The sequence below is a fragment of the Diabrotica undecimpunctata genome, chromosome 3, assembly GCF_040954645.1.
Source record: "Diabrotica undecimpunctata isolate CICGRU chromosome 3, icDiaUnde3, whole genome shotgun sequence".
Taxonomy (NCBI): Eukaryota; Metazoa; Arthropoda; class Insecta; order Coleoptera; family Chrysomelidae; genus Diabrotica; species Diabrotica undecimpunctata.
This window is the reverse complement of record NC_092805.1, coordinates 32,464,725-32,488,780: the sequence shown is the minus strand read 5'-3', so window position 1 is coordinate 32,488,780 and position 24,056 is coordinate 32,464,725. Positions and strand designations below refer to the sequence as shown.

General features: G+C 35.2%; 1 protein-coding gene across 1 annotated transcript in view; it reads right to left on the bottom strand.

Annotated features, from left to right (window-relative positions):
• The window catches only part of pigs (GAS2-like protein pickled eggs), a 316,569-nt gene that overhangs the window by 258,436 nt on the left and 34,077 nt on the right, over positions 1-24,056 (bottom strand). The window contains exon 2 of the mRNA XM_072525649.1: positions 4,658-4,921. Coding sequence (XP_072381750.1) covers positions 4,658-4,825 — 168 coding nt within the window. The 5' untranslated portion in view covers positions 4,826-4,921. The remainder of the gene's footprint in view (positions 1-4,657; positions 4,922-24,056) is intronic.

The window sequence follows — 24,056 nt, the reverse complement described above, 5'->3', positions numbered from 1 at the left end:
TAATTCGCTTCTAACTGTTTGTCTTTTGCAAACTTCCTTTCTAGTTGCATCAATCTGGCGAATGCTTGCTGTTTAGATTCTCCTAACTTTGCGACGTCTTCCCTAAACGGAATTTTTACTTCGTATCTCCCTTCTTCATTCCTTTTTACAGTCTGTCGATACAGTTCTTCACATTCTTGTTCTTCCACTGAGAAACTTGTATCCTGATTTACTTCTTCTAATTCCCAGAAGTTCTTTATTTGTACGTCCATTTCTTGTCTTGATATCATACAGCTTACTTCTGCTTTTATATTCTCCCTTTCTCGTGCTATTCCCGAAACTATCCATCCTAGTTTGGTGTTTTGACTCAGGAGTCCATTACTTATTCTGTGCATCCCTTCTGTCAATATGTAACTGTATTCTTTTACTCCTAGTAGTAAGTCTATCTTCCCTACCTTGTAATATCTTGGATCTGCCAGTATTGCATTTTTCTCGTTATAGTCCGGTAGAATTATATCCTTTTCCGGTAAATTCCTTGTTATCTTCGGTAGTACTAGTGCTTCTATTTCCATCTCGAAGTCACTTTCGTAATGAGTTTCGATTAAAAGTTTCATACTCCAGTTGGCTGTTTTTTCTCCTGACGAGCCTATCCCGGATATGGTCGCCTGTATGGGCTTCCTTGTTGTTCCTAGCGTCGTCGCAGCTTGTTCCGTTATAAATGCGCATTGTGACCCTTGGTCGATTAGTGCTCTCATTATGTGTGAATCTCCTTTCGCATCTCTTATGCGTACCACAGCTGTCGCTAGTAATGCTTCACCTTCCTTATGGCTTGCACAGTTTACTGAATTCTGCCCTCTTTGCTGGTCGTTGCTATTCCTAGGCCCATTGGTATCTTGTGTATTTTCTCGCCTTCCGTTATTTTGTTCTCTGGCGTTGTATGGATTATTATTTCCTCCTCTGTACCTATCAGTTTGGTACCCGTTTCTTCTATTGTTTGAATCTCTTCCATTTCTTTCTTGTGTTTGTTCTCGTTTCGTTTCATTGGAGTTTCTTTTGTTGCTTGTGTTTCCTTTTTCATAATGCAACATATGGTGGTGGTCTCCGCCACAGTGTCTGCACCTATATTGTGAATAACATTGTTTTTCTTTTTTATGTGCTAGGCAGTTTGTACACAATCCTTTTTCTTTTATCATCCTGTTCCGGTCTCTTACATTGAGTTCCTGAAATTCTCTGCAGTTCGGTACTCCGTGATCTCCGTTGCATATCACGCAATGTGTTCTTGGTTTCCTAAGAGATCCTCCTTGCTTCTCTTGTCTTTTTTCTGACTCCAGCAGTTCCAGTGTCTGAAATCTTCGCTGTAAGAATGTTTGTGTCGATTTGTACGTCGGTATCTCTCTACTGTCTGGAATGTGGTTTTCGTACAGCCTCCTAGTTTCATTGTCCCATTTCGTTATGATAATTCGGGCTATCAATGGGCTCCACGCTTCCGTGTCTGTTCCTAACCCTCCTATGGCTTCCAGACTTTCGTGGAAGGTGTCATGTAGTGATTTCAATGCTCTAGCAGAAGATTCCTTTACTTCCTGCGCTAGTAGCATCCTGTCTATTAATTTAAACAATATCATCCTTGGGTTCTCATACCTATCTTTTAGCATGTTCCAGGCCACTTCGTAGTTGGCCTCGGATATGTTTAAGTGTTGTATCATTCTGTTGGCTTCCCCTCTTACTTGAGTTTTTAGGTACTGCATTTTTTCTGCGTTTGATAACTGGTCGTTTTCATGTATTACTTTAGTAAACAGATCGTGGAAAGTTCTCCACGTTTCATATCTGCCTTCATACACAGGGATTTTTACCTGCGGCAATGTCACACCGTCCCTCCTCTGTGTGCTTTCTGGCTGTTGCATTCCTGGCCTTATTTTCTTTAAAACTTCCCTGACTTTCCTCTTTAGATGATTTATTCTCTCTACTTCTCCAATATCTGTAGCGTCCAGTTCCTCATTTACTGCTGCTTCAATCATTAGTGTATTCACCTTTTCCATGTATTCTCTTAACTCTGACTGCAATTCTTCATCCTCCTGCAAGTCTTGTTCATTTTCTGGCCGTAATAATTCCTCGATTCTTTGTTTTCTTATCTGTATCTCCTTTACTTTCGGTGCTTTTCCTCTTTTCAGCACCCTTCCATATTCTTCCAACAGGGTTTTCCCCTCAATGTATGTCTTAAATACCTGATCATAGTATTTTGTTTCAAAATATTTTTCTTTCGTTATACCCCCTTCTAGCAGCTTTTCGTGGTTATTTAAAAATTTTGCCCAATATTCTTCTAATTTTTCCTGTCTATCCCGGATGTATTGTTGATTTTTCCGAGATTGGGAATCCTTTTTTGTATTTGAAACGAGTTTCACTATTTCTGTTCCTATTTCCGCTTGCTTAACGTATAGACTCTCCATGATTATTTTAAAAAAATTTTACATTCAGCGGTAAATATATTAGACAATACTAAATGTACGTTATGTATTAAATAAGTATACCTGTATTATAACACTTTCTTTTCTATCGGAATGCGCAATTTAGCGAAATATGAGTTTGACCTTGCCTGCTGTGCTATTCTTTGCATTGAGGTAGGTCAAGATGTAATCCACACACTCTTATAATGATATATATATACATATATATATATATATATATATATATATATATATATATATATATATATATATATATTGTTATCAAAATAAATGAAATTATTTGCTACGTAATTATTTTAATTTTTCGAAATAAAATATTTAATTGTAATTAAAAGCAAGCTATATGTATGAACGTTTCTTTTTTCAAATTGTCATACAAAATTACTGTTTAGTTAATTATAGTTGTGAATTACGTTTATTTTTGTTTTATCAATTCTCTGTATTATTTAAATGGTATGCATTCTAAAGTACATTATTATACGATTGATAGAGTGGAGATTGTTGTTCTAAATTGTTAAATTGTAATAAAAAAAAAACTTGTTAAATTGTAAGATTGTAAAAGTTGGAAGATTTTGTAATTATTCAAAAACTTACGGTTTTTTGTGTTCTTAGACGTTGAGGATCCCTCGCTTCTGGTGGGTTCTGCAATCGGTCCTGTCCTTTGGCTGCTCTGCGGCTCTAGTATGGCTCTCGGCTTTGGTACTGCTCTCGGCTCTAATATGGCTCTCGGCTTTGGTACTGCTCTCGGCTCTGGTACCGCTCTCGGCTCTAGTATGGCTCTCGGCTTTGGTACCGCTCTCGGCTCTAATATGGCTCTCGGCTTTGGTACTGCTCTCGGCTCTGGTACCGCTCTCGGCTCTAGTATGGCTCTCGGCTTTGGTACCGCTCTCGGCTCTAGTATGGCTCTCGGCTTTGGTACTGCTCTCGGCTCTAGTATGGCTCTCGGCTTTGGTACCGCTCTCGGCTCTAGTATGGCTCTCGGCTTTGGTACCGCTCTCGGCTCTAGTATGGCTCTCGGCTTTGGTACCGCTCTCGGCTCTAGTACCGCTCTCGGCTCTAGTATGGCTCTCGGCTTTGGTACTGCTCTCGGCTCTGGTACTGCTCTCGGCTCTAGTACCGCTCTCGGCTCTAGTATGGCTCTTGGCTTTGGTACTGCTCTCGGCTCTAGTCTGGCTCTCGGCTTTGGTACTGCTCTCGGCTCTAGTATGGCTCTCGGCTTTGGTACTGCTCTCGGCTCTAGTCTGGCTCTCGGCTCTAGTTCTCCCGGGTCTAGTGGTCTCTCTCTGCTACTGAGGGTGTTGCTGGCGTGGACTGTATAGGCTCTCTCAAACTTCCTTGAAGTATTCTGTTTCTCGATAGGACCATGAACAAATTCCCTTCGTTGGCTCAGTGAAGATGTTCGTTCTGTTGTAATGGAAACACCAAATAATAGTAGCAGAGTTTATTGTTGAGACGTACACTATGGGTGTAGACCCGGGATTACTTTGAGTAGAGACTGATGCAGTTGATCGTTGAAGACTATATGTTCGTTGAGTGAATATTGATTGAATGCTTCTCTAGTCAAGAGATATTAGTTTTATATAAATTCTATTTGGGTCAATATTTTTCGCGTACCTAGCGTGATATGTGTATTTAATTTATGTAAATTGTTTAACTTTGTCAGTACTTTTGACTGATGTCCAAACTATTATTTATAATTGACCAAATGTGTATGTAACCTAATTAACTACGTGTGTGTATTTAATAACAAATAGATTCATTCGGTCTACTGGGTGATAAAATTATACTGTCCAATTTCGGATATGAATTATGAAGATTTGATATTGGACAACCCCTAAAACTATTGAATGTAGAAAAAATATGACGTTATTGTACTAAATTACTGGGTAACATCACACGTTAGTCCTATTCACAAAAAATATTTTTTATATAAATATTTTTAAAACTGTACATTACTTTTATCAGTTTACTATTTTTACTGGGAATATGCCACAATTTTATTTTAAAATAAGTTTATTTTGACGTTTTCATTTCCCTTTCGGAATTAGCTAATTTTCAAAACGATTTCCGTAGAGGAGGTCGAAATCTCAAAAGAAACTTACTTTAAAGTCCCTTTAAAGTCTTATTCCCAATAAAAATAGTTTTAGAACAATATTACTTTTATTATTTCAACTTCTATATATCAAATTATAATGTAATATAAACCTGGTACTCACCTCGCATAGAGCAACCCCTGTTTCCAACTTTTCCATAAAATTTTCCACAGCGATATTCAAATGAGGATACATGGTCTGCAGCCATTCCGCCAAGTCTTCTTTCATAGCATAGAGGTACTCTTCACTTGACTTAAAAGGTCTGAAGGGCCTAGCCTCTAACAACGCCATATTGATAATGAGCTCTTACGAAAACCGAAACTAAGATCGACGCCGGGACGGGATTATTTAGTACGACATTGTTTGGTGTGGTTGTATTTCGTCAACCTGTAAAAAAAAGTTTTGTTTTAAGACCCTTTTTAAGTTTCTTTTTAAATTATTTATTTAGATAGTACATTAAATACAAAAGAAATGAAATAATATAGGTAAAAGAAAAGCAAAAATGTAATAGCGAAAAGCAAATAAATTGTGAATGTATTCGAACTGACTAAAGTAGATGAGTTACCAATTGAGTCAATACAATTAGTAAGTGAAAAGACAATTACAAGTACTTACAATCCAAAATAATTGTTCAATCACAGATTAGTCCATTAATTTGTAATCTCAGATTAATCTTAGTTTCCTGAATTTGTATAGTTTCACCGTATATAATTGTGAAACATATCGATTAGTAGCTTAATTACAGTTTTTTCAACTTCCTGCAAACTATAGATTACCTAATATGTATTGAGGAAATGCGTGCGTCATTTCTTCGGTTCAAATTATATTTGCCTGCTTTCAAAAGTAAAAAGTTTTTGTTCTATGCAGAGGACAATACACTTATTTGATGAAACGTAGCATTTTAGTGAGATTATAAATATATTTTACTACACAACTTCAACATTTTATTTTAGCATCGTCGATCAAGAGGAATGGACACAGGGAATTAGAAACAATTCGAAATTTATAATTACATTCGAACTTGTCCAATAATTCTTATTGATAAAAAAAGGGGCTACCAGTTCGGGGATCTAGGAATATGAATGTCATTTTTGAAAAAAAAATAAAATTCATACTGTTTGCGAAAGTATTTAGTATTTACTTAACTATTATATTTTTAATATTCTTTTCCCTATTTAATATTGTATATTTAATATTCATTTTTAACATAATACGATCAGATTTAATTAATTGTTATATGTGAGAACTATTTTAAATCTACCTTTAATTTTAAATTCTTTTGTGTAAAATTGGCGTTGTCACATGTTTTCAAGTTAAAAAAAAATATATTTGTCCTTAATGCCTTTTGGAGGCACAAAACTCTTAAAATCTTAAATTTTTTGAAAATTTATCTAAATTACTGCCTTTCAAAAGAGCTCTTCTTACGCAATACAAAAGCTTTAGTTTATGGTACGCCCATTTATTCGAAATACGCGAGGCCCGAGATTTCTTAACGAGGTTGTTTTGCAGCGAATGGAAAAAGTTACGGAAGTGGTCAGAACTCAGAACAGTCAAAAATCGCAAACTGAAGTATTTTGGTCATGCTATGCGTCACCCAGAGAGATATAATATCATCATCATCACTGGCTCGACAACCCTTTTTGGGTCTTGGCCTGTTCTAGGATTCTTCTCCATTCCGATCTGTTTCGTGCTTTTTTTCTCCAGTTTTTTATTTTTAAGGTTGTTATATCATTTTCTATTTGTTCTAAGTATCTCAGTTTCGGTCTTCCTCTTGTTCTTTTTCCTACTGGCATCTGTTTGAATATTTTGTTTGGTATTTCGCCTTCTTCCATTCTTTCTACATGTCCTATCCAACGCAGCCGTCCTATTTTGATGAATGTTATAATATCCGGATCCTGGTATATTTTGTATAGTTCAGAGTTGTATCGTCTTCGCCATATTCCGTTTTCTTTTGTGCCCTTGTATATGTGTCGCAAGATTTTTCTTTCGAAGGTGGCTAACAACGTTTCCTCTCTTTTAGTAAGTGTCCAGGTTTCTGAGCCATATGTGAGTACCGGTCTTATTAGGGTTTTATATATTTGGCATTTTGTCTTTCTTGCGACGTTATCTGATCTTAGGTGTCTAATTAAGCCATGGTAACATTTATTTGCAATAAATATTCGCCTCTTCACTTCCTCCGTAACGTTATTATCAGACGTGACTAGGGATCCCAAGTATATAAAGTTTTTTACCTCCTCTATGTTGTATTCTCTACTACTACTACTAAGGATTTCCACAGTTTTCACTGTCTTCCTTCACTCAACCGTTTTCTCCAATTTTCCCTGTCATCCCAGTCTCCATCTCGCAGGGTTCTTTTCTCCATAGCCTCGTCGATTTCATCTCTGAATGACCTTCGGGGTCTTCCTCTCTTTCTTCTTCCAATCGGGCTCCATTCTGTGATTTTGTTTATCCAGCGTCCTCTGTCCGCTCTTCTGACGTGGCCGTACCAGGATAGTCTCTTCTCCTCTATATAGTCGATTATGTCTGATTGCACTCCCATTCTCCGCTTAATCTCTGCGTTTTCAATTCTGTCTCTTTTTGTAAGTCTACAGCTTCTCCTCAGGAACTCCATTTCTCCCTTTGTATTCTCCTATTGTTATATTTTGTGGCTGCCTTATTTCTGCGTTTCTTCTTACCTGCATATATTTTGTTTTGGTCTGATTGATTTTAAGACCACTATTTTGTGCAGCTCGTTCTATTTGGTTGTATGCCTCTATCATTTCTCTTCATTTCTCTTCTTGAGATATAATATACCTCATTTAATAAAACAAGGCAAGATCGATGGCAGGAAAGGGCCAGGTTTAAGACGAATGTCATGGCTTAAAATTATGAGAGAATGGTTTAAGTGATCCTCTGCATCCCTTTTCCGAGCTGCCGTCAACAAAATTAGTATAGCCAATTTGATAGCCAACACACGATAATCGAGCAGGATACGAGAAGAAGAGAAGATCCCTGAAACACACGCTCGGAAATGGTTCCAGACCACCCTTGAACGACTATCTCGAAGTACGGGTTTTACCCCTATACATACAAGGTCAGTAGATAAACAGAAGTCGGAATAGTAACATCTACGCATCTACAGTGACTGATGATCGCAATCAATGGTACCATTCGCACCCATTCCTTCCCGCCGTTAGCGTCGCGATGTTAGCCATCGAGTTGAGATGCTGCCCTAGCTACAATTAATTCACATTTCAACGAATGATAAGTGGCTTTCATTGTACAAGATAACATTTATGACTTAAGCCCATTGTTTTCTTATTTTCAATTACAGATATAGTATATTCAATTATTTATTACTTCCATTAATTAACCGGCGATTTTAATACGTTTTACATAAACAAATACCATATTGAGTATTATATGTTCAGTTTTTCGCGATCCGACGCGGAATATACAAACTTAAATGAAACCTTAACAACCTAATTTTTTTAAACATAATATTTACCAAAGTTTTTTTCATTTATTTCCATCGATAAACGATATTTGCATTTCTTTAACAATAAAAGGGATTAGGATAATCTACTTCAATACAATCTTATCACGGTATTTCATCTAAAAGGGATTAAAGTGTTTGCTACTTAGGTTTGGTAACAAACAAGTAAAAATGAATATGTATAACAACAAATCGATTTGATGGTCTTCAAAATACTCTTCATGGAGATCAATATACTTTTAAGAGGGTTTAAACTTAATTTTTTGAGATAAATGTCTTAAAAAATTCTCTTAAAATTTACGTAAAATCCTCAAAACCAAAATTGTCTAAGCACCAAGTACTAAGTACCAAAATCATCAACTATACGTCTCCTTGTAACGATCTGGTTGTTAGCCAAGCTGGTTGACAATGCAGCTCAGAATAAAACCGAAAATACATATTCAGAGCTCCGGCATGTGATTCAGAAACTGTTCATAATAATTTTTGATCTACATTCACGTTAGCTAACAAACGTCTATTATTCACACAGTTTACTGCGTAACGAAACACTTGAAAATAGGCTCCTGAAATCTAGGTGGTATAAGAACAAATGAAAACGTTTTGGATGAATTAATTAACAGACACGAAATGGACGTCGCGTCGTAGCAATACAGGAAACCAAATTGACGAACAACATAAATATAAAGTTTCCTGGCTACGACATCTACAGGAACAATCATAGAGCAAATTCAAGACAAATTCCACACACCAGAATACTAACACCACAACTAAACACTATAGAAGCAACCACAATTAAAGTACAAATGAGGCAAGAAGAAATCAGAAACACGTCTGCATACGTAAGGCCATGAGATCCTATAATAGACGACGACCTGAACGCGTTCCTGAATACAGAAGAGTCGTTCTTAATAATAGGGGACCTAAATGCGAGATCCCCAAACTGGAACTATAGAGCTATGAATAGAAACGCCAGATTACTGAACAACTATCTAGTAAACAATGAAGACACAATGGTCACAAAGCGACAATGGTAATAGGGCCCATCAAACCGACACATTTCCCAGGAAATGCTCAACGCACCCATCTAGACATAGTAGTATTTAAAAATCTAGGACAACAGACCGAGATCAGAACATTAAACGAAGGGTTACAAGAACACAACCCAATACTAATAGAAACAGGAGCATAATAAGAAATAGGGAAGAAAACACCAAACCACAAAAAAAAAGAAAACAAACTGGACAAATTCAAAAGACTTGTGAGTAATGGGATTAACAACGTTTCAGTGATAAACAATCCACAAGACATAAAAGTAAGAGTCCTAAAATAGCAATAAATTCAGAGAACACAAGCAATATATTCAAAAAGAAAAGAGATACCCTAGAGGAACAGCTGTTAGGGCAATATAATCCCATCGATTGGAAAAGAGAAGCGAAATACCTTCTTTCAGTCATTATGGACCAAGGCTGAACATTCACGCAAAACGTGGACAAAACCATACAGAAAACAGCAACAGCCATAGCAGCAATAGAAGAACTCGCAGGTAGAAAAAGCAAACTGCGCATAAAGTCGAAAGTGAGACTGATAAATAGCATCATTCTTCCAATAATCACATATGTATCTCCCGCGTGGTAATACATAAGCAATTCAAATAAAAAGAAAATACAAGCAGCCCATAATAACATCCTCAAGGAAGCGGCAAATGTATCCAGATACGTCGCTGGACACTTTCTGTTTGGAGAACTGCAATAAGTGATAGATAAAATGGCAGAAAAAGCCAGAATTGGGTTTGGATTAGATGGAAGCTCAAAAGACCAAAAGAGCAAGTCTAGGCAAACACATAAAGTTTAGATAATTCGTAGTTCTACCAACAGAAGAAGCACTAGCACGCAGCACAGGAAATTTTAATACTTGATGTTTATTTTCAGGACAACCTTCAAAAATAATAATAATAAATAAATAAATAACGGCTTCGCCACCAAAAAAAGTTAAAATATACTAAAAAAAGCGACCGCCAACCAAAAAAATTAACAAAACCCCAAAACCTGGGCATGAAGTGCCCACATCCTCGGGCATCGAGTCGCCGAACTGGGCGCAGATCGGAGTGGAGACTCGAGGCCCGAGCAAGCAATTTCATTTCGATGATACGTCACTAGAGAAAGCAGGAAAAGAGCGCCTCACGCTAGCCTGCATTGATCGGTTTAGGATATCGTGTTGGGGTTCTTGTACCCATGACTTCTACACGAAAGGATTTGGTTGATAGTGAGCCCCCATCGCGCATCAGAGTGCTATAGGGGGGAAAGGGATTGCCTAAGGCATTGGAGCACGGTGGAGTGGTTCCTGATAACATGAATCAATACACCTCGCTGCAATGAATTGTAACATCCTAACGTCATTATAAGGGGTGTGCAAGTCTCTCAGATTGGGTTAATCAAATTACTCGACACACCGAATCAAACGACGATATACCGAAAGGAAATCTAGAAACTAAGTAATCGTGTCCTAACTCCTTTAACAAGATCCCATAATGTCCAGGTAAAAACCCAGTTGTTAAGAGGAGCTCTTACGAAGCTTAAGGATCGAGTTTGATGTTTCCACATTATTATTATTAATGGCACCTACGAATATTTTACTATTTACATACACGCGTAGAAAATAAGAAACAGATAACAAAAAGATTGATTTGAATTGCATTAATACGAAATTATAAAGCATTATAAACAATTATTACCCATTGTTTTGTGTTAAGGTCTTAGACTGTATTGTAGAAAATAATAGGCTATATAATTCAACCTGTTGATGGTCCTTCGTTACTTATTTCATGGACAAAGTACTCTCCAAGATATTTTAAATATTGCGACGTGACTTTACTTACGAAATTTAATATTTTTTTTTAGTTTTTTTTTCTGTATTGTGCTTCTTTAGCGAAAATTTTAGAAAATTGTCAAAAGTAACGTTGAATTCACTGTATTATGGAGTATTAAAAGAAAAATCGTAATTTAAGAACCATGCAATCTCTTATTTCTACGAATCGATAGTAGCCTAGTCACTATGTTGAATGCCGTGACCTTTATAGTTTAATATTGCCAATGTAAAGTTTGGTTAGGCTTATTGTTTTAACAAATACGTTTGAGAAAATTAAGTATAACTGTTATTAAAAGTATTAACGAATATTATTTCTATCCAGAGGAACGATTCAAGATCTTTGAGTGTTTTAATAACAGAATAATAAGCAGAAACAATTAAATCCCAGCTCCAACTAGATATTTAATTAAGATTTACAAAACTCAGAAAATACTGCAAAAAGTTTTGTTTCATTTGTTGCAAAAAAGAGTTCGTATATGTCTATACTGCGTTTTAAACGTAAGAATCAGTGTGGTTGTAAATTGCAAGCGGGTTTGCCATATTTCGCCCATTCTGCAAATTATCATAAATAAACCCTCCTTTTGTATTCAACAGCAGTAACAGCGATAATCCTTTACAAGTACCTGTCTAATACTTTCATTTGCTTCTTTTTCTCAGCTGTCATCAAACAATTAATTTTCTGATGGTACTGAATAATTATTTTTTTTTTCAATTTTCTCATAAACGGTGAACAAAAAAAATATGTTAATAAAAAACATTTATAGTGTTAAAGCTTTAGACTATTTTATGTTAGGCCATTTTGAAAATATTAATTCAAGATGCAAAAATCTTAACCAGAGAATTTTCAAATTGTGTTCTTGTGCAATATCTTCAATTATACATCGATCGGAATTTCCCCTATAACTGTAACTGTTGACAAATTCCAACAGTTCTGTTTTAAATAATTTTCTTTAAAAAATTTATCTTCCGATAGAAGTCATGTTTTTATTTTTTTTTTAATTGGAAGCAGTGTTGAAAACTTGCTCCAATTTCCTGCTATGATAAGGAGCATTATCCATCTAGTTTGAACAAATTTTTAAAGAGTGAACCATCCATTTCGTCACGGAAATCTTGGGTGTTTTTCTTTGTCAGAAAAGTCAGTTCTGCTCCATTAACAAAGCCATTTTCACATCCTGATGTAGGAGAACAAAACGAGGACCACGAGCTAAATGAGATTTTAAGCCTGTAGTCAGGCTACGAACAAATGCATCTCTATGCGATTTAATGGACGTGTCTACCCATTCTTTTGATATCTTTGTCTTCGGCTGTGGCCGAAGTTTATCTATGACTCATCTAAATAGACGATATTGTAAACTCAATATCGCACAACAAACGATATAGTGTTCTTGAAAAATTGGGCAAATGCTCCGGAGCGCTTACTGTAGCCCAAACAGAGTTGACTGTCGGTGGTCTATTTTCCCGAAAGAATTGGTGGAATATTCTCTTTTCTGTCTCATCGTATTTATTTTCACGAGATGATAAAATTTTACCGATTTCAGGCTTTTTCTTCGGTAGCTGGAGACCAGCATATCATGCATATTCCTGGAGCACTTTGTAAATACTCCTTTCAGAAACACCACTTAGTCTGAAACACTTAAATGTAGCACGTGTTTCCGTGGAACAATTACGTGCGCCATTAATAAATTTATCCAAACTCGTAAAAAATAACTCAACCGACACTATAGAAATAATCGCAATTTTCAAAGTTACTGCAACTCTATAACACAATCGGATCATTATGGGAAACGTTATTAAATATGTTTTTTATTTCTAGTAAGTAATTATGAACCTATTAAAATTCAATTATTCATTATCTTCTTCTTTAAGTGCCATCTCCGCGGCGGAGATCGGTAATCATCATAGCTATTCGGACTTTTGGGACGGCTGCTCTGAAAAGTTCATTTGATGGACATCCGTAAAACTCTCTCAGGTTGCGCCATAACATTCTAAGCCTCCCTATGATTCTCTTTCTTTGGATCTTACCCTGCATAATAAGTTGGAGCAAGGATATTTCAATTTTCTTGTTTTAATTTTATTTTAAATTTATATTTCTTTATTCATCCTTCATAGAACCTCTTTGTTTGTGACGTGTTCTGTCCACGATATTTTCAGAATTCTTCATTACACCCACAGTTCGAATGATTCCAGTTTTTTCATTGATGTCGCAGTCAAGGTCTAAGATTCCATTCCATAAAATAAAGTCGAAAAAACATAGCACCTCACCAATCTAACTCTTAGTTCCAACTTTAAATCCCTTGTACATAGCACGTTTCTTATTTTGAAAATATGAATATATTCATATTCATTATGGCAGTCACTAAAAAGAAATTGTTTACTATCCATGTAATTACTTCTAATATATCCTAAAAATCTAATTTTGTGACGAAATTGTTGAGAATCTCTGATTGTTTGTTGTTCGTACGGTTGATGTCGTGAAAAGCGGCAACGTTGTCAAGAAAATTCTCGTTTAATTTGCATGGTCGTATCCTTCGTACACTTCGCATGTCTGAAATACGCTATAGAAAATTTTCAATAATTTTTGTAGTTTTATCTAAAAACTCAATATTATTTTGTTTTTAACTTTTCTTGGCGTATCATGTTTATTTGCAATAAATATATTATTTGATAAATAAAATATTAAGTAAAAGGTGCAATCCCAGTAGGTGGCTGTATACCATAGTTTAAAAAAAAACTTACAAAGAAGTAATAACTTCCGGTGTTATGATTGTATATTATAAATATAGCATCATAAAACAGAAGTTTTTACTTTTTTGTAATTTTTTTAAATAAAATATTTGTTTTGAAGCTATTTTCTTGTGGCATTTTAAAGTAAATACTATTTTATTGGGAATAAGCTACAATTGAAGGTTAAAATAAGTTAAATAAAGTTATTTTAACCTTCAATTGTGTTTACCTATTATGTTCCAATAATCCACCAGCAAATTACATTTCTTGGGATATTTTGTGTAGGACCTAAATGATCTCCAAACTTAAGTTCGTCATAATTACAAAATTTGAATCAGTATTATTAATGATAATAACATCTCAATAAAAATTATATAAAAAAAGGAATATTAGTTTTTGCAACAGTAGTCAATAAATTTGTTTTCAAATACTTTACTAGATGACCTTAGCGATATCGGTAAGTAGATGTGAAGCAAAGTCTATGAAATTATTCAAGCCATTGAAAAAATAAGGAAATCAAAATATAAATTATTGCTTCAACTGATGCATAATATTTATAAAATCCACGATTTTATATAATTTTATCGCGAATCGACCTCTGCGCTTTAAAAACATGTAATAGAACACGCATTGGCTATCTTTATTACTCACTACACGAGAATGTACTTATATCAATCGTTTTTTCAACAGGTTAAAGTATTTAAAATTTCTAAACTATTCTGTAATTTATTTTAATTGCAACAATTATTAGGATGATATAATATATATCGCTAATTTCTTTATTGTAGCAGAAACTTTGATACATTTATCTCGAGAAGGATGTGGCAGATTAGCTTTGAAATAAGAGCGCCAGAGATATGATTTTTTTATCAGAAGTAACTACATTAATAGCATCGGACAAGTCATGGTAAACGATAAAGCAAGATGAAAATGCATACTATTCTGGCGTCTATAACTGTTTTAGAAATCAATTCTATTTATTTTTTAATAGAAGGGAGTTTCGAGAAGGGAGAATTAGTAGGTGTTCAATTGCTTGCTGATAATAAGGACATTATTTTTATTAGCTCTACATTTTATGATATACAACAGGTATGATATGTTACCTCTTAACGTTGAGAGATAAACACAAACTTTTTTTGTCTTTGGTAAATGCAATGTTCCAAAAATTCTAAATTATTGAGCGAATGTTTGACAGGTTACTAGGATTGAAGAAAATCATTGGCTCCGTCTGATTGCCATGTTTTAGCTTGTTTCTTGTAAGAGAGTTCACGAGACGCACAGCAACAACATTACTTCGTAAGAATTAAGGTTTCTTGCAGGCCAGTATGCATTTATATAATGTGATTTCCTACCACTGGTATCTCACATACACAAAAACATCAGTGTTTTGTGTAACCTAATTGCCTTCCTAGTGACTTTCAGATCACCACAGATTTTGTACGTATGGTCTCATATTTAATTGATTCGAGGGGTGATTCCTATACAGTCTCTTTCATGTGGGTTGCATAACTAACAAAAATGGAAGAGAGATAGTTGCAATTCTAAAGTAATAAAGCATTTAAACTCTAAAGTTTAAAAAAGTCTATTAATAGCCTCTACTCAATTTGATCATTGTTCAAATGTAGACGATTCATCAAATCATTAACTTGTCATAAACAAATCACAAATTATCTTGTTTCTTAAAAATGTTAAGACTGTCGTTAATATCATATTGCCGTTGTCTGCAATGCGATAGCATGACACCACGTTGGAGATGTTTTCATTACTAGAAACCTGCGACAAGTCAAGATCTTGAATGAGGTCGGTCAGTTCCGCTTGACTCAATCGGTACGGTTTATCATATTTGTTCTTAAAATCAGGGTCATAGGATGTGGAGGATATGTTCGGCTCGTCTTCTTTCATAATCTCTTTTTCTGCAACTTTATCTTCGTTTTTAATTCTTCTTCTGCTTTTGGCATCATAACCCTGGATGGGTCTTCGCCTGTCTGGCTATGTCTTTCCATTCAGATCTCTCTTGGGCCCTTCTCCTCCATTGTCCTATATTCATGGTTTTCAGTCTTCTTGGTTAGATGACGTGGGCTTCTTCTACGTCATCCAACCATCTCGTCCTGGGCCTTCCTTTTTTCCGCTTTCCTACCAGTTTCCACTGTAACATCTTCTTTGTCGTTTTCATGTCTTCTTGTCGCTGAACATGTCCCACCCATGACAGTCTTTGACTTTTCACAAATCTTACAATGTCATACCCTTCATTCAGTTCATAAACCTCGTCGTTTCTCCTGATTCCCCATGTGCCGTCTTCCTCTTGCACCGGGCCATATACTTTTCTCAGTATCTTTCTCTCGAATTTCCTAAGTTGGGCTTCCTCTTTTTTCGTCATTAGCCAGTTTTCACAACCATAGGTTACTACAGGTGAAATCAAAGTTCTGTAGATAGTCATTTTGGTTCTTTTGTCTAATAATTTCGATGTCATCAATATTTTACTAGCATAGCATGTACGATTTCCACTGGAAAAAATGCAATAATTTCGCTACTTACGGAATTCTTCTGATTGATTTCTGTGCCCAGATATGTGAAGGCATCCCCACGTTCAATAGTATAGTTGTCTATTGCTATATAATTTTCATTCTCAAGTGTTCTTTTGATGGTCATGTACTTAGTTTTGTTTCGTTTATTTTAAGCCCACTTTCTTGTGCTTCAGGATCAATTTCCTTGAACCCTACCATTAGTCGTGTCTTGCTTCTTCTAATAATGGCGACATCGTCTGCACATGCAGTTATTTGTACTGTTTTGGTGTTTATATGACCGGTTACATTGGTTTTTTGATGACTGCTTCAAGAACTAGGTTGAACAGCATGGTTGAAAGTGCGTCTCCCTATCTCACCTACTCTAATTGGTGGCTAATGGCGAGGCTGATATATTTTTTTAGTATACCTATATTTCGGAGGTCTTCCAGCATTTTGTCTCTTTTCACACCATCAAAAGCTTGTTTAAAGTCTATATACAGATTATATAGTTATATGTCGTATTCATAGGCTTTCTCTTGCATTGTTCTAAGTATGAATATGTTGTCTGTAGTGGTTCTATTTGGTCTAAATCCATTTTTAAAATCACCAATTATATTTTCGGAGTATTCTGACAATAGATAGTAGATAAAGCCAGAAAGGATTTTTTATATTACATTTAGCAATGTAATTGGTCTGTAATTCTGGAGTTTTTCAATTTTCCAATTTCCATTGGCTGCATTTAGGTTTTCCTCAATGTATTCTTTCCATCTCATTATAATTTTTGGTTTCTCTGTTAGTAGATCTTCATTTTTAATTCGAATTGATAATGTTGGGATGGAATAGGAACTGGCACGCTAAGTGAATGCAAAAGTGAATCATTTAAAAAACATGTTAAAAAACTGTTGTAGCTAGCTTATGTATCTTACTGTATTTTATACATATTGTACAAAAATTTAAAAAGAGTTTAGCCCGTCAATAAATAAATAAATAAATAAATAAAAATAGGTAATGGAATTTTCAAATATTGATCTGTTCTTCTTTTTTTTTATTGACAATTAAGATCTCTAGAATGACTTTTGTCGTTACCTTATATCATTGATTATTTCTTCTTCTATTCTGATACCTTCTTGTCTAGTCTTAGTAATAAGCCATTAATGAATAGATGCAGAACTAGGATTGTGATAAATTAAAAAAGTTAATGGTAACCATTTGGTTGGTTATTTAATAATCCAGAAATTATTGTAAGTAGAGAGTGTAGGCAAATTTTAAATTAAAAGACAAGACTAATTTTAAATTGACTACTCAGCTTGGTTTCAAAAGAGCCATTCCAAGAGGCTATAAGAAAAGAAGAACACCAGAGAGGAACAGTGATGCAGAACTATTTCATAGCGAGTTCCGAGAATAAGAAAACTCGGAAATAGATGATGAGTTCTGCTGGGGAAACTTGGTAATGGTATGAAATTAATAAATAACAAAAGAAGCTCAGTTAGCTTCTTTTGTTAGCTTAGTTAACTTCAGAAGTTACTCATGAACCGATAGCTGCCATAACAGTAGACGTATCCCGAGCCCCATCGCATAAAGTAAATACTATTAAAGATCTTAAACTTCTTAAATTGAAAATACAAGGCATTAATAGTCCCCCGCAGACCTTTAGCTTGGAAGAGTTTGAAACGGCAGCAAATAGTTGTTTACGCAAATAATAGTTAATAGAGTGCAAAGAAAATTAAAGACTTATCAACCAAGAGAACAGGCAGGATTCCGAAAAAGTTACGGAACTAATGACTATCTACAAAGCATAAAAACTCTAATAGATAAAGTAGTAGAATACAATAAACCTCTAGTGCTAATATTTGTCGATTTTCACAAAGCTTTTGACACAGTTGAGCTCAGTAAAATACTACAAACGCTTAAAGAATGCAGGCTAGACTGTAGGTATACAAAATTATTATACAATATATACCTACAGGCAACAACCAGTGTCAAATTACATACTCATAGTAATCGCATAAAAATAAAGCGGGGGGTTAGACAAGGAGACCCAATGTCACCTTAACTTTTTAATACTGTGCTGGAATATGAAATTAAGAATTTGGATTGGCTGACAAAGGTAATAAAAATAGATGGACAATATCTAAACAACTTACGTTTCGCGATGATATAGTCATAATAGCTGACTTAGGAATGGCAAACAAGATAGTACAGGAACTCGTTGTGGCTACAGAAGTTTAAATATAAACATCTCAAAAACAAAAATATTGTCAAATTTGGTACCCAATCAGAATATTAGTAATGGTGGACAAGAAGTAGAACTCGTAGATACATATAAATACCTAATATATGAAATTATGATTGATAGGGATAATCAGACCCATGAACTGAAGAGAAGAATAGGTCTTGGGTGGGCAGCAAATGAAAAACTGAGAGAAACTTTTAAAAGTGAGCTGCCCACATGCCTGAGGCGAAAAGTATTTGATCAATGCATCCTCCAAGTGTTGACATACGGAGCAGAAACTCTTACTTTAACAAAAGCCTTGGCTGCCAAACTGAGAGTCACACAGAGAAGAATGGAGCGATCCATGTTAGGAATAACTCTGCGATACAAAATAAAAAACAAGGAGGTCAGAAGACCCAAGGTGGCTGACGTCATCGAAAGGATAGTCAGACTAAAATTGGGATGGGCAGGACACATAGCTAGAATGACAGATGAGCAATGGACAAAGAGGTTATTGAAATGAAGACCAAGGGAAGATAATAGAAGCGTCAGTCGACCACCTACACGATGGGCTGACGATTTAAGACAAAATAAAAACTAGATGAGAGTGCCCGCAAGATGACGGCGTTGTAAACACGAGGATGAGGCCTATGTTCAGCAGTAGACTTTTGAGGCTGGATGATGATGTCCGCAATGAGAGTGTGCTACTAAGATAATAGAAAAATATTTGTAATAAACTTGTCTGACAATACATCAAGATATTCCAGACTTAGAAAGAAAAAGCCTGGAATCCAGAAACTCGCACTGCTAACATCCAGATTCCTAAGGTACTACGACTTTGAGATAAACAAATGGTAAAAAAAATATGGGAACAAATCACATAATCACACTTTCTATGTTACTTCATCCTAGTTAACTGGTTCAAAGATTTGATTTGACGCGTAAGCTATGGGTGACATTAAATTGAATTCGTACCAGATGGGGTAGATATGCTAGATATTCTGGCAAGGTGGGGTAAGATTCAGTCTCTAGATTGTGACTGCGGTCATGAAAGACAAAACTATATAACACATTACTTCTGAATGCCTTCTCCGAGCATATCACCTGAACAATAAACCAGATACGCAGCATTGTCGTCTCGTCGGAGAAAGGGGTCGAACCGCCTTTGTGTCCTCGTGCGCTATGCAGGGGGCTTCGACCGTCGCAGGTGAAGAATCCTCTGCTAAGTCTATTTTGGCTATGGACAGTTGATTTGTTTGGTGTAGGTTGCCTTGAAGAAGACAAACTATTTCTTACATGATAAGAATAAAAACACCAATATGCAGTTGAAGTAATAGATCAGTCGCAGAGTCTGGAAGTTGTAGAAGGAGCAGAACCCTTAGAGTGCAGGTGACTCTAGGAGAGCCCGTGAGGAACTGACTTGCCTGAACTTGTCTCTCATGTTTTAACCTTGTTTAGGCTTTTGCCTTTTGAAGGAGGTTTGATCCTTTTTTTGAAGCTAGGGGGGTGTAATAAACGTCAGAATGATTCTGCGTATTGGTTTTTGGTGGTGGAGCGCTAAAGAGCTGGGGTTCAGAAGGTGGCATTTGTGTTAAGGAGCGCACTATAGGAATTTTTGGTCAGCCAGACAAACCAAGAAAAGGTACTTTAAGGTGCTATCAGCCATACTAGGAACGGATACCATACTAGGAACGACTCTTGATTAGTGTTTTTGGCTTGCAGTTGTTAACTGCGATATATTAGGGTGATTGCTCTACGACGTCGAAATACTCATCAGAAAGTCCGTTTCCAGTATTGTGTAGAAGCTTTGCTGGAACGAATGGAACTTTTCTTTGGGGAATCTTGGTGAGTATTTGCCCTTGGCGGTGGCAAGGAGTTTTAAGTGTTTTCCTGGCTCGGTTGTTTGAGCCAGATATAGTGCGGAGGACATCTTGCTGAGGGTTCGGATTCTGTCCTTAATCGGTGTCATGTTTGCTATTAGGTGGATTAGTGCTGAGTCTCTGCGCTTCCTCGTGCAGAATTTGAGTATTTTCCTTTCGGTGGCTATAATAGTATTAATTTGACGGGCATTTAGCGAAGCATAGACGCATGCCTTGTATTCGATTATTGGTCTTGTGTAAGTTTTGTTGGTATGCAATAATGTTTTATTTGCCTGACCTGAAAATCGCCTACTTTTATAAACGCGTATTGTAGGGATTTTAGGGATTTTTAGGTAAATTGGCCAATAGGAAGGATTAGAGGTTGGGCGATGCGCATTACAGTGCGCACTAGTCCACAGACTAAAGCACTCGATGACAGTCTCGACACCTTGAATAGATATGTTTTAATGTTATTTATATTATTTTTATTTTCACACTAAGTTTGTAATTTATAGAATTTTCTTTTGCCATGCGCTAACTAATAAACATTTTGAATTTTCAATTCGAACGGCTTTCTCCAATACCCTCAAACATAAAGACCGTATGGATTAAATTTATGACAAGCCTACGGATAGTACGAGACGGTCAAAATGATTTTGATGATCATCTGATTCGGGATCAAGGAGATAAAATCTTATTTACTAGTGAGCACAAATAATCTCAAAAATGGAAAGACATAAATGGCCTGAACGATTCAATCTAGTGATGTAAACAAAAGATCCAATTATACCAGCATCCAATTATTTCATTTTATACAACCTAAATGGCAAAAAGTCTGTCATAAATCTTACAGCTTATATAAAATTATCAATGTGGGTTGTTTTTTACAAAAACACTAATTGGTAGTATTTTCCTACATCACATCCTAATCAAGATAATATGTACCTCATAGACGTAATTACCGCTGCCCATTCGAGATCACATATCGTTAATTTACCACATATAATAATCAATTACACAGATCATTACCTGTAACAAACATATACATTTCAACATTATAACTACTTGATGTGGAAATGTTTTATTTATTGGTTTGCCGTAAATTAATTAATTTAAAATGTCAATTTTTGTAATGCAAGTAGAGTTTATAAGGATTAATCTTCTTCTTTTTCTTTCTATTTTGTTTTATATGCATAAATGCTTGTTTATCTTTCAGGTTATTACTCGATTTCAAAAACTGTTCACTGCCCCGTGATGGTTTTATACGAAGTTCCTTCCTTAGTGTAAGTAACCAAGTATAGGTGTCTCAGACCCTACGTCATCGAAATCGTATATAAAAAATTTGACTAACCACGTTTTGTTTATTAAAAAGGTGAGATTTTTATTTCTTTTATTATCATTTTGCATTTAAAAATAATTGATCATTAATCTCATTGACATAGTGTTTTCACTTATTACTAACATTATTAGCTGGTCATTGATAAACTGTTCATGAATAAAGTACAATTTTTATTCAAACATAATGATATCAGCTGTATGGACAGTATTTTATACTTAAAATACTTTTAGGTTTAATTTCCTAACAAGTTAGGTAAGTGATATATTCAGCTCGCCTATAGAAATAATATTTTTGCAAATTTCTTATTTGATTATCATTATGATTCTGAATTATCATTAGAAAAATTCTTACAATAATCGTTTCTATTACATAAAAATGAATTACGAAAGATACCAAGCCTGATTATAACAACTCATGAAGGAAGCTTTGTTAGATGATGCATTTGACTTGGAATATGATGACAACGTTGATGACAATAAGGAAGACTGCTTAGAAGAAAGACACGAGAACTGGGAAAGCGAATAAGAGTTTGATGAAAATGTTCTAGAAACTGACGGATATATTTGAGGGAAAAACTGTGAAAAAATCGAAAGAGAAAAATGTAACTTCCACTAAATCAAAGAAAAATATTGAAAGTCCATGTTATACTGGTAAAGATAAAGTGACGTCATATAAGAAACACTGTTCATCAATGAATTTACGAAGCTATAGGACAAGATTAAAAAATATTGTTACACAATTGCCGGGACCAAAACGGGTAACCCAATAAACTGCCAAGTTTACGGAAGGTCAAAGTAGACCAAGTCCATCAAGTGTGTTTGCATTTAGGGAAAATTGTACTTTAGCATCACGAGTTCCAAAACCGAAGAAAAATTTTCTTCTGGTATCTTCCATGCATGACGATGAGAAAATCAATGGAACTAAACAAAAACTTATGATGATTATTGACTATAACAAAACGAAGGTAGGAAGGAGTTGTCATTGTAGACCAGTTATCATCAAAATACAATGTAGCTTGCAATACTAGCTAGCCGATGGTGGTCTTTTACGCCCTACTAAATGTGACAGGAAATAATGTATTTGTAATTTACAAATGTAATAAAAAAGAAAATAGAGCATATCACAGAAATTTTTGAAGACAGAACTATCCACAGGTCTCGTAAAAAAACATGCGATAAGAAGACAAGCAGATCGAGCAACGTCCCATGCAAGAAAGGATATAACAAATATGGAAGATACCCACAGAAACGCATTAGAGACATCAGAAGATGCCACAAGTTGGGCGTTGCCTAATTTGTACCTCTAAACAAAATAGGAAAACAAAATATAGCTGCAAAATTTGTAGTAAATTCCTTTGATCAGTAAATTATAATCAATTTTGATAATTTTTCCACTAAAATTATTGAAAATATTCAATGAATCTTACATTTTAGACTCCTGTTTATTTGAATCATCTATAGATTTACCACGTGTTTTTCCAACACTATTATCACTACTATTCTTATCTTTCACAGGTGATAAATATTGTTCATTAGAGATTTTCTGAATTACCAAGAATTATTAGTACTATTAGTATTAGTACTATCACACCTGTTTAAAATACTCACCAAAGTCATAACTACTCGACTAACAAAGAAATTAGACGAATACCAACCATATGAACAGGCAGGTTTTAGAAAAGGCTATTCAACTTTCGATCACCTGTTAACCACAAAAATATTAATAGAAAAATGTAACGAATACAAGTTTCCAGTTTTCCTAGTATTTGTAGACTACGAAAAAGCTTTTGATACCATAGAACACACGGCCGTAATAAACGCAATGCAAAATTGTAGAATAGACAGCAGATATATTAACTTAATAAAAGAAACTATGAACCAAGCTACAGCTACATAAAAATGAAAATGAACACACGAACCCTGTACCATTAAACAGGGGAGTCAAACAGGGAGATACTTTATCACCCAAACTGTTCACCTTAGTTTTGAAGGACGTTTTTAAAAACTTAAATTGGAAATGACATAATCCTGATAGCTACTGACCTACAAGAAATGCAAACCATGCTTTTAGAACTACATACCGAATCTTCTAAAATAGGACTGAAAATGAATTTAAACAAAACAAAAGTCATGCACTCCGAAGACACCGTGACAATAATAAACGATAAAGTTATAGAAAAAGTTGAAGAATATATATACTTAGGACAAAAAATAATACTAAATAGGGAAATTCAAACTGAAGAAATAAAAAGAAGAAGAAAGTTAGCTTGGGCAGCATTCGGTAAACTGAACTATATACTCAGAAATTAACAAATTCAATTACATCTTAGATCTAAAGTTTTTGATGCATGCATTATTCCGATATTAACTTATGCGGCACAAACATGGACAATCACAAAAAGAATATGAATATACTTAGAGTCACTCAACACGCGATGGAAAGATCAATGCTAGGTATATCACTTAAGGACAAGAAAACAAACACATGGATAAGACAGAAAACCAAAGTCACCGATGTGGTGCAAAAATCATTAAAGTTGAAATG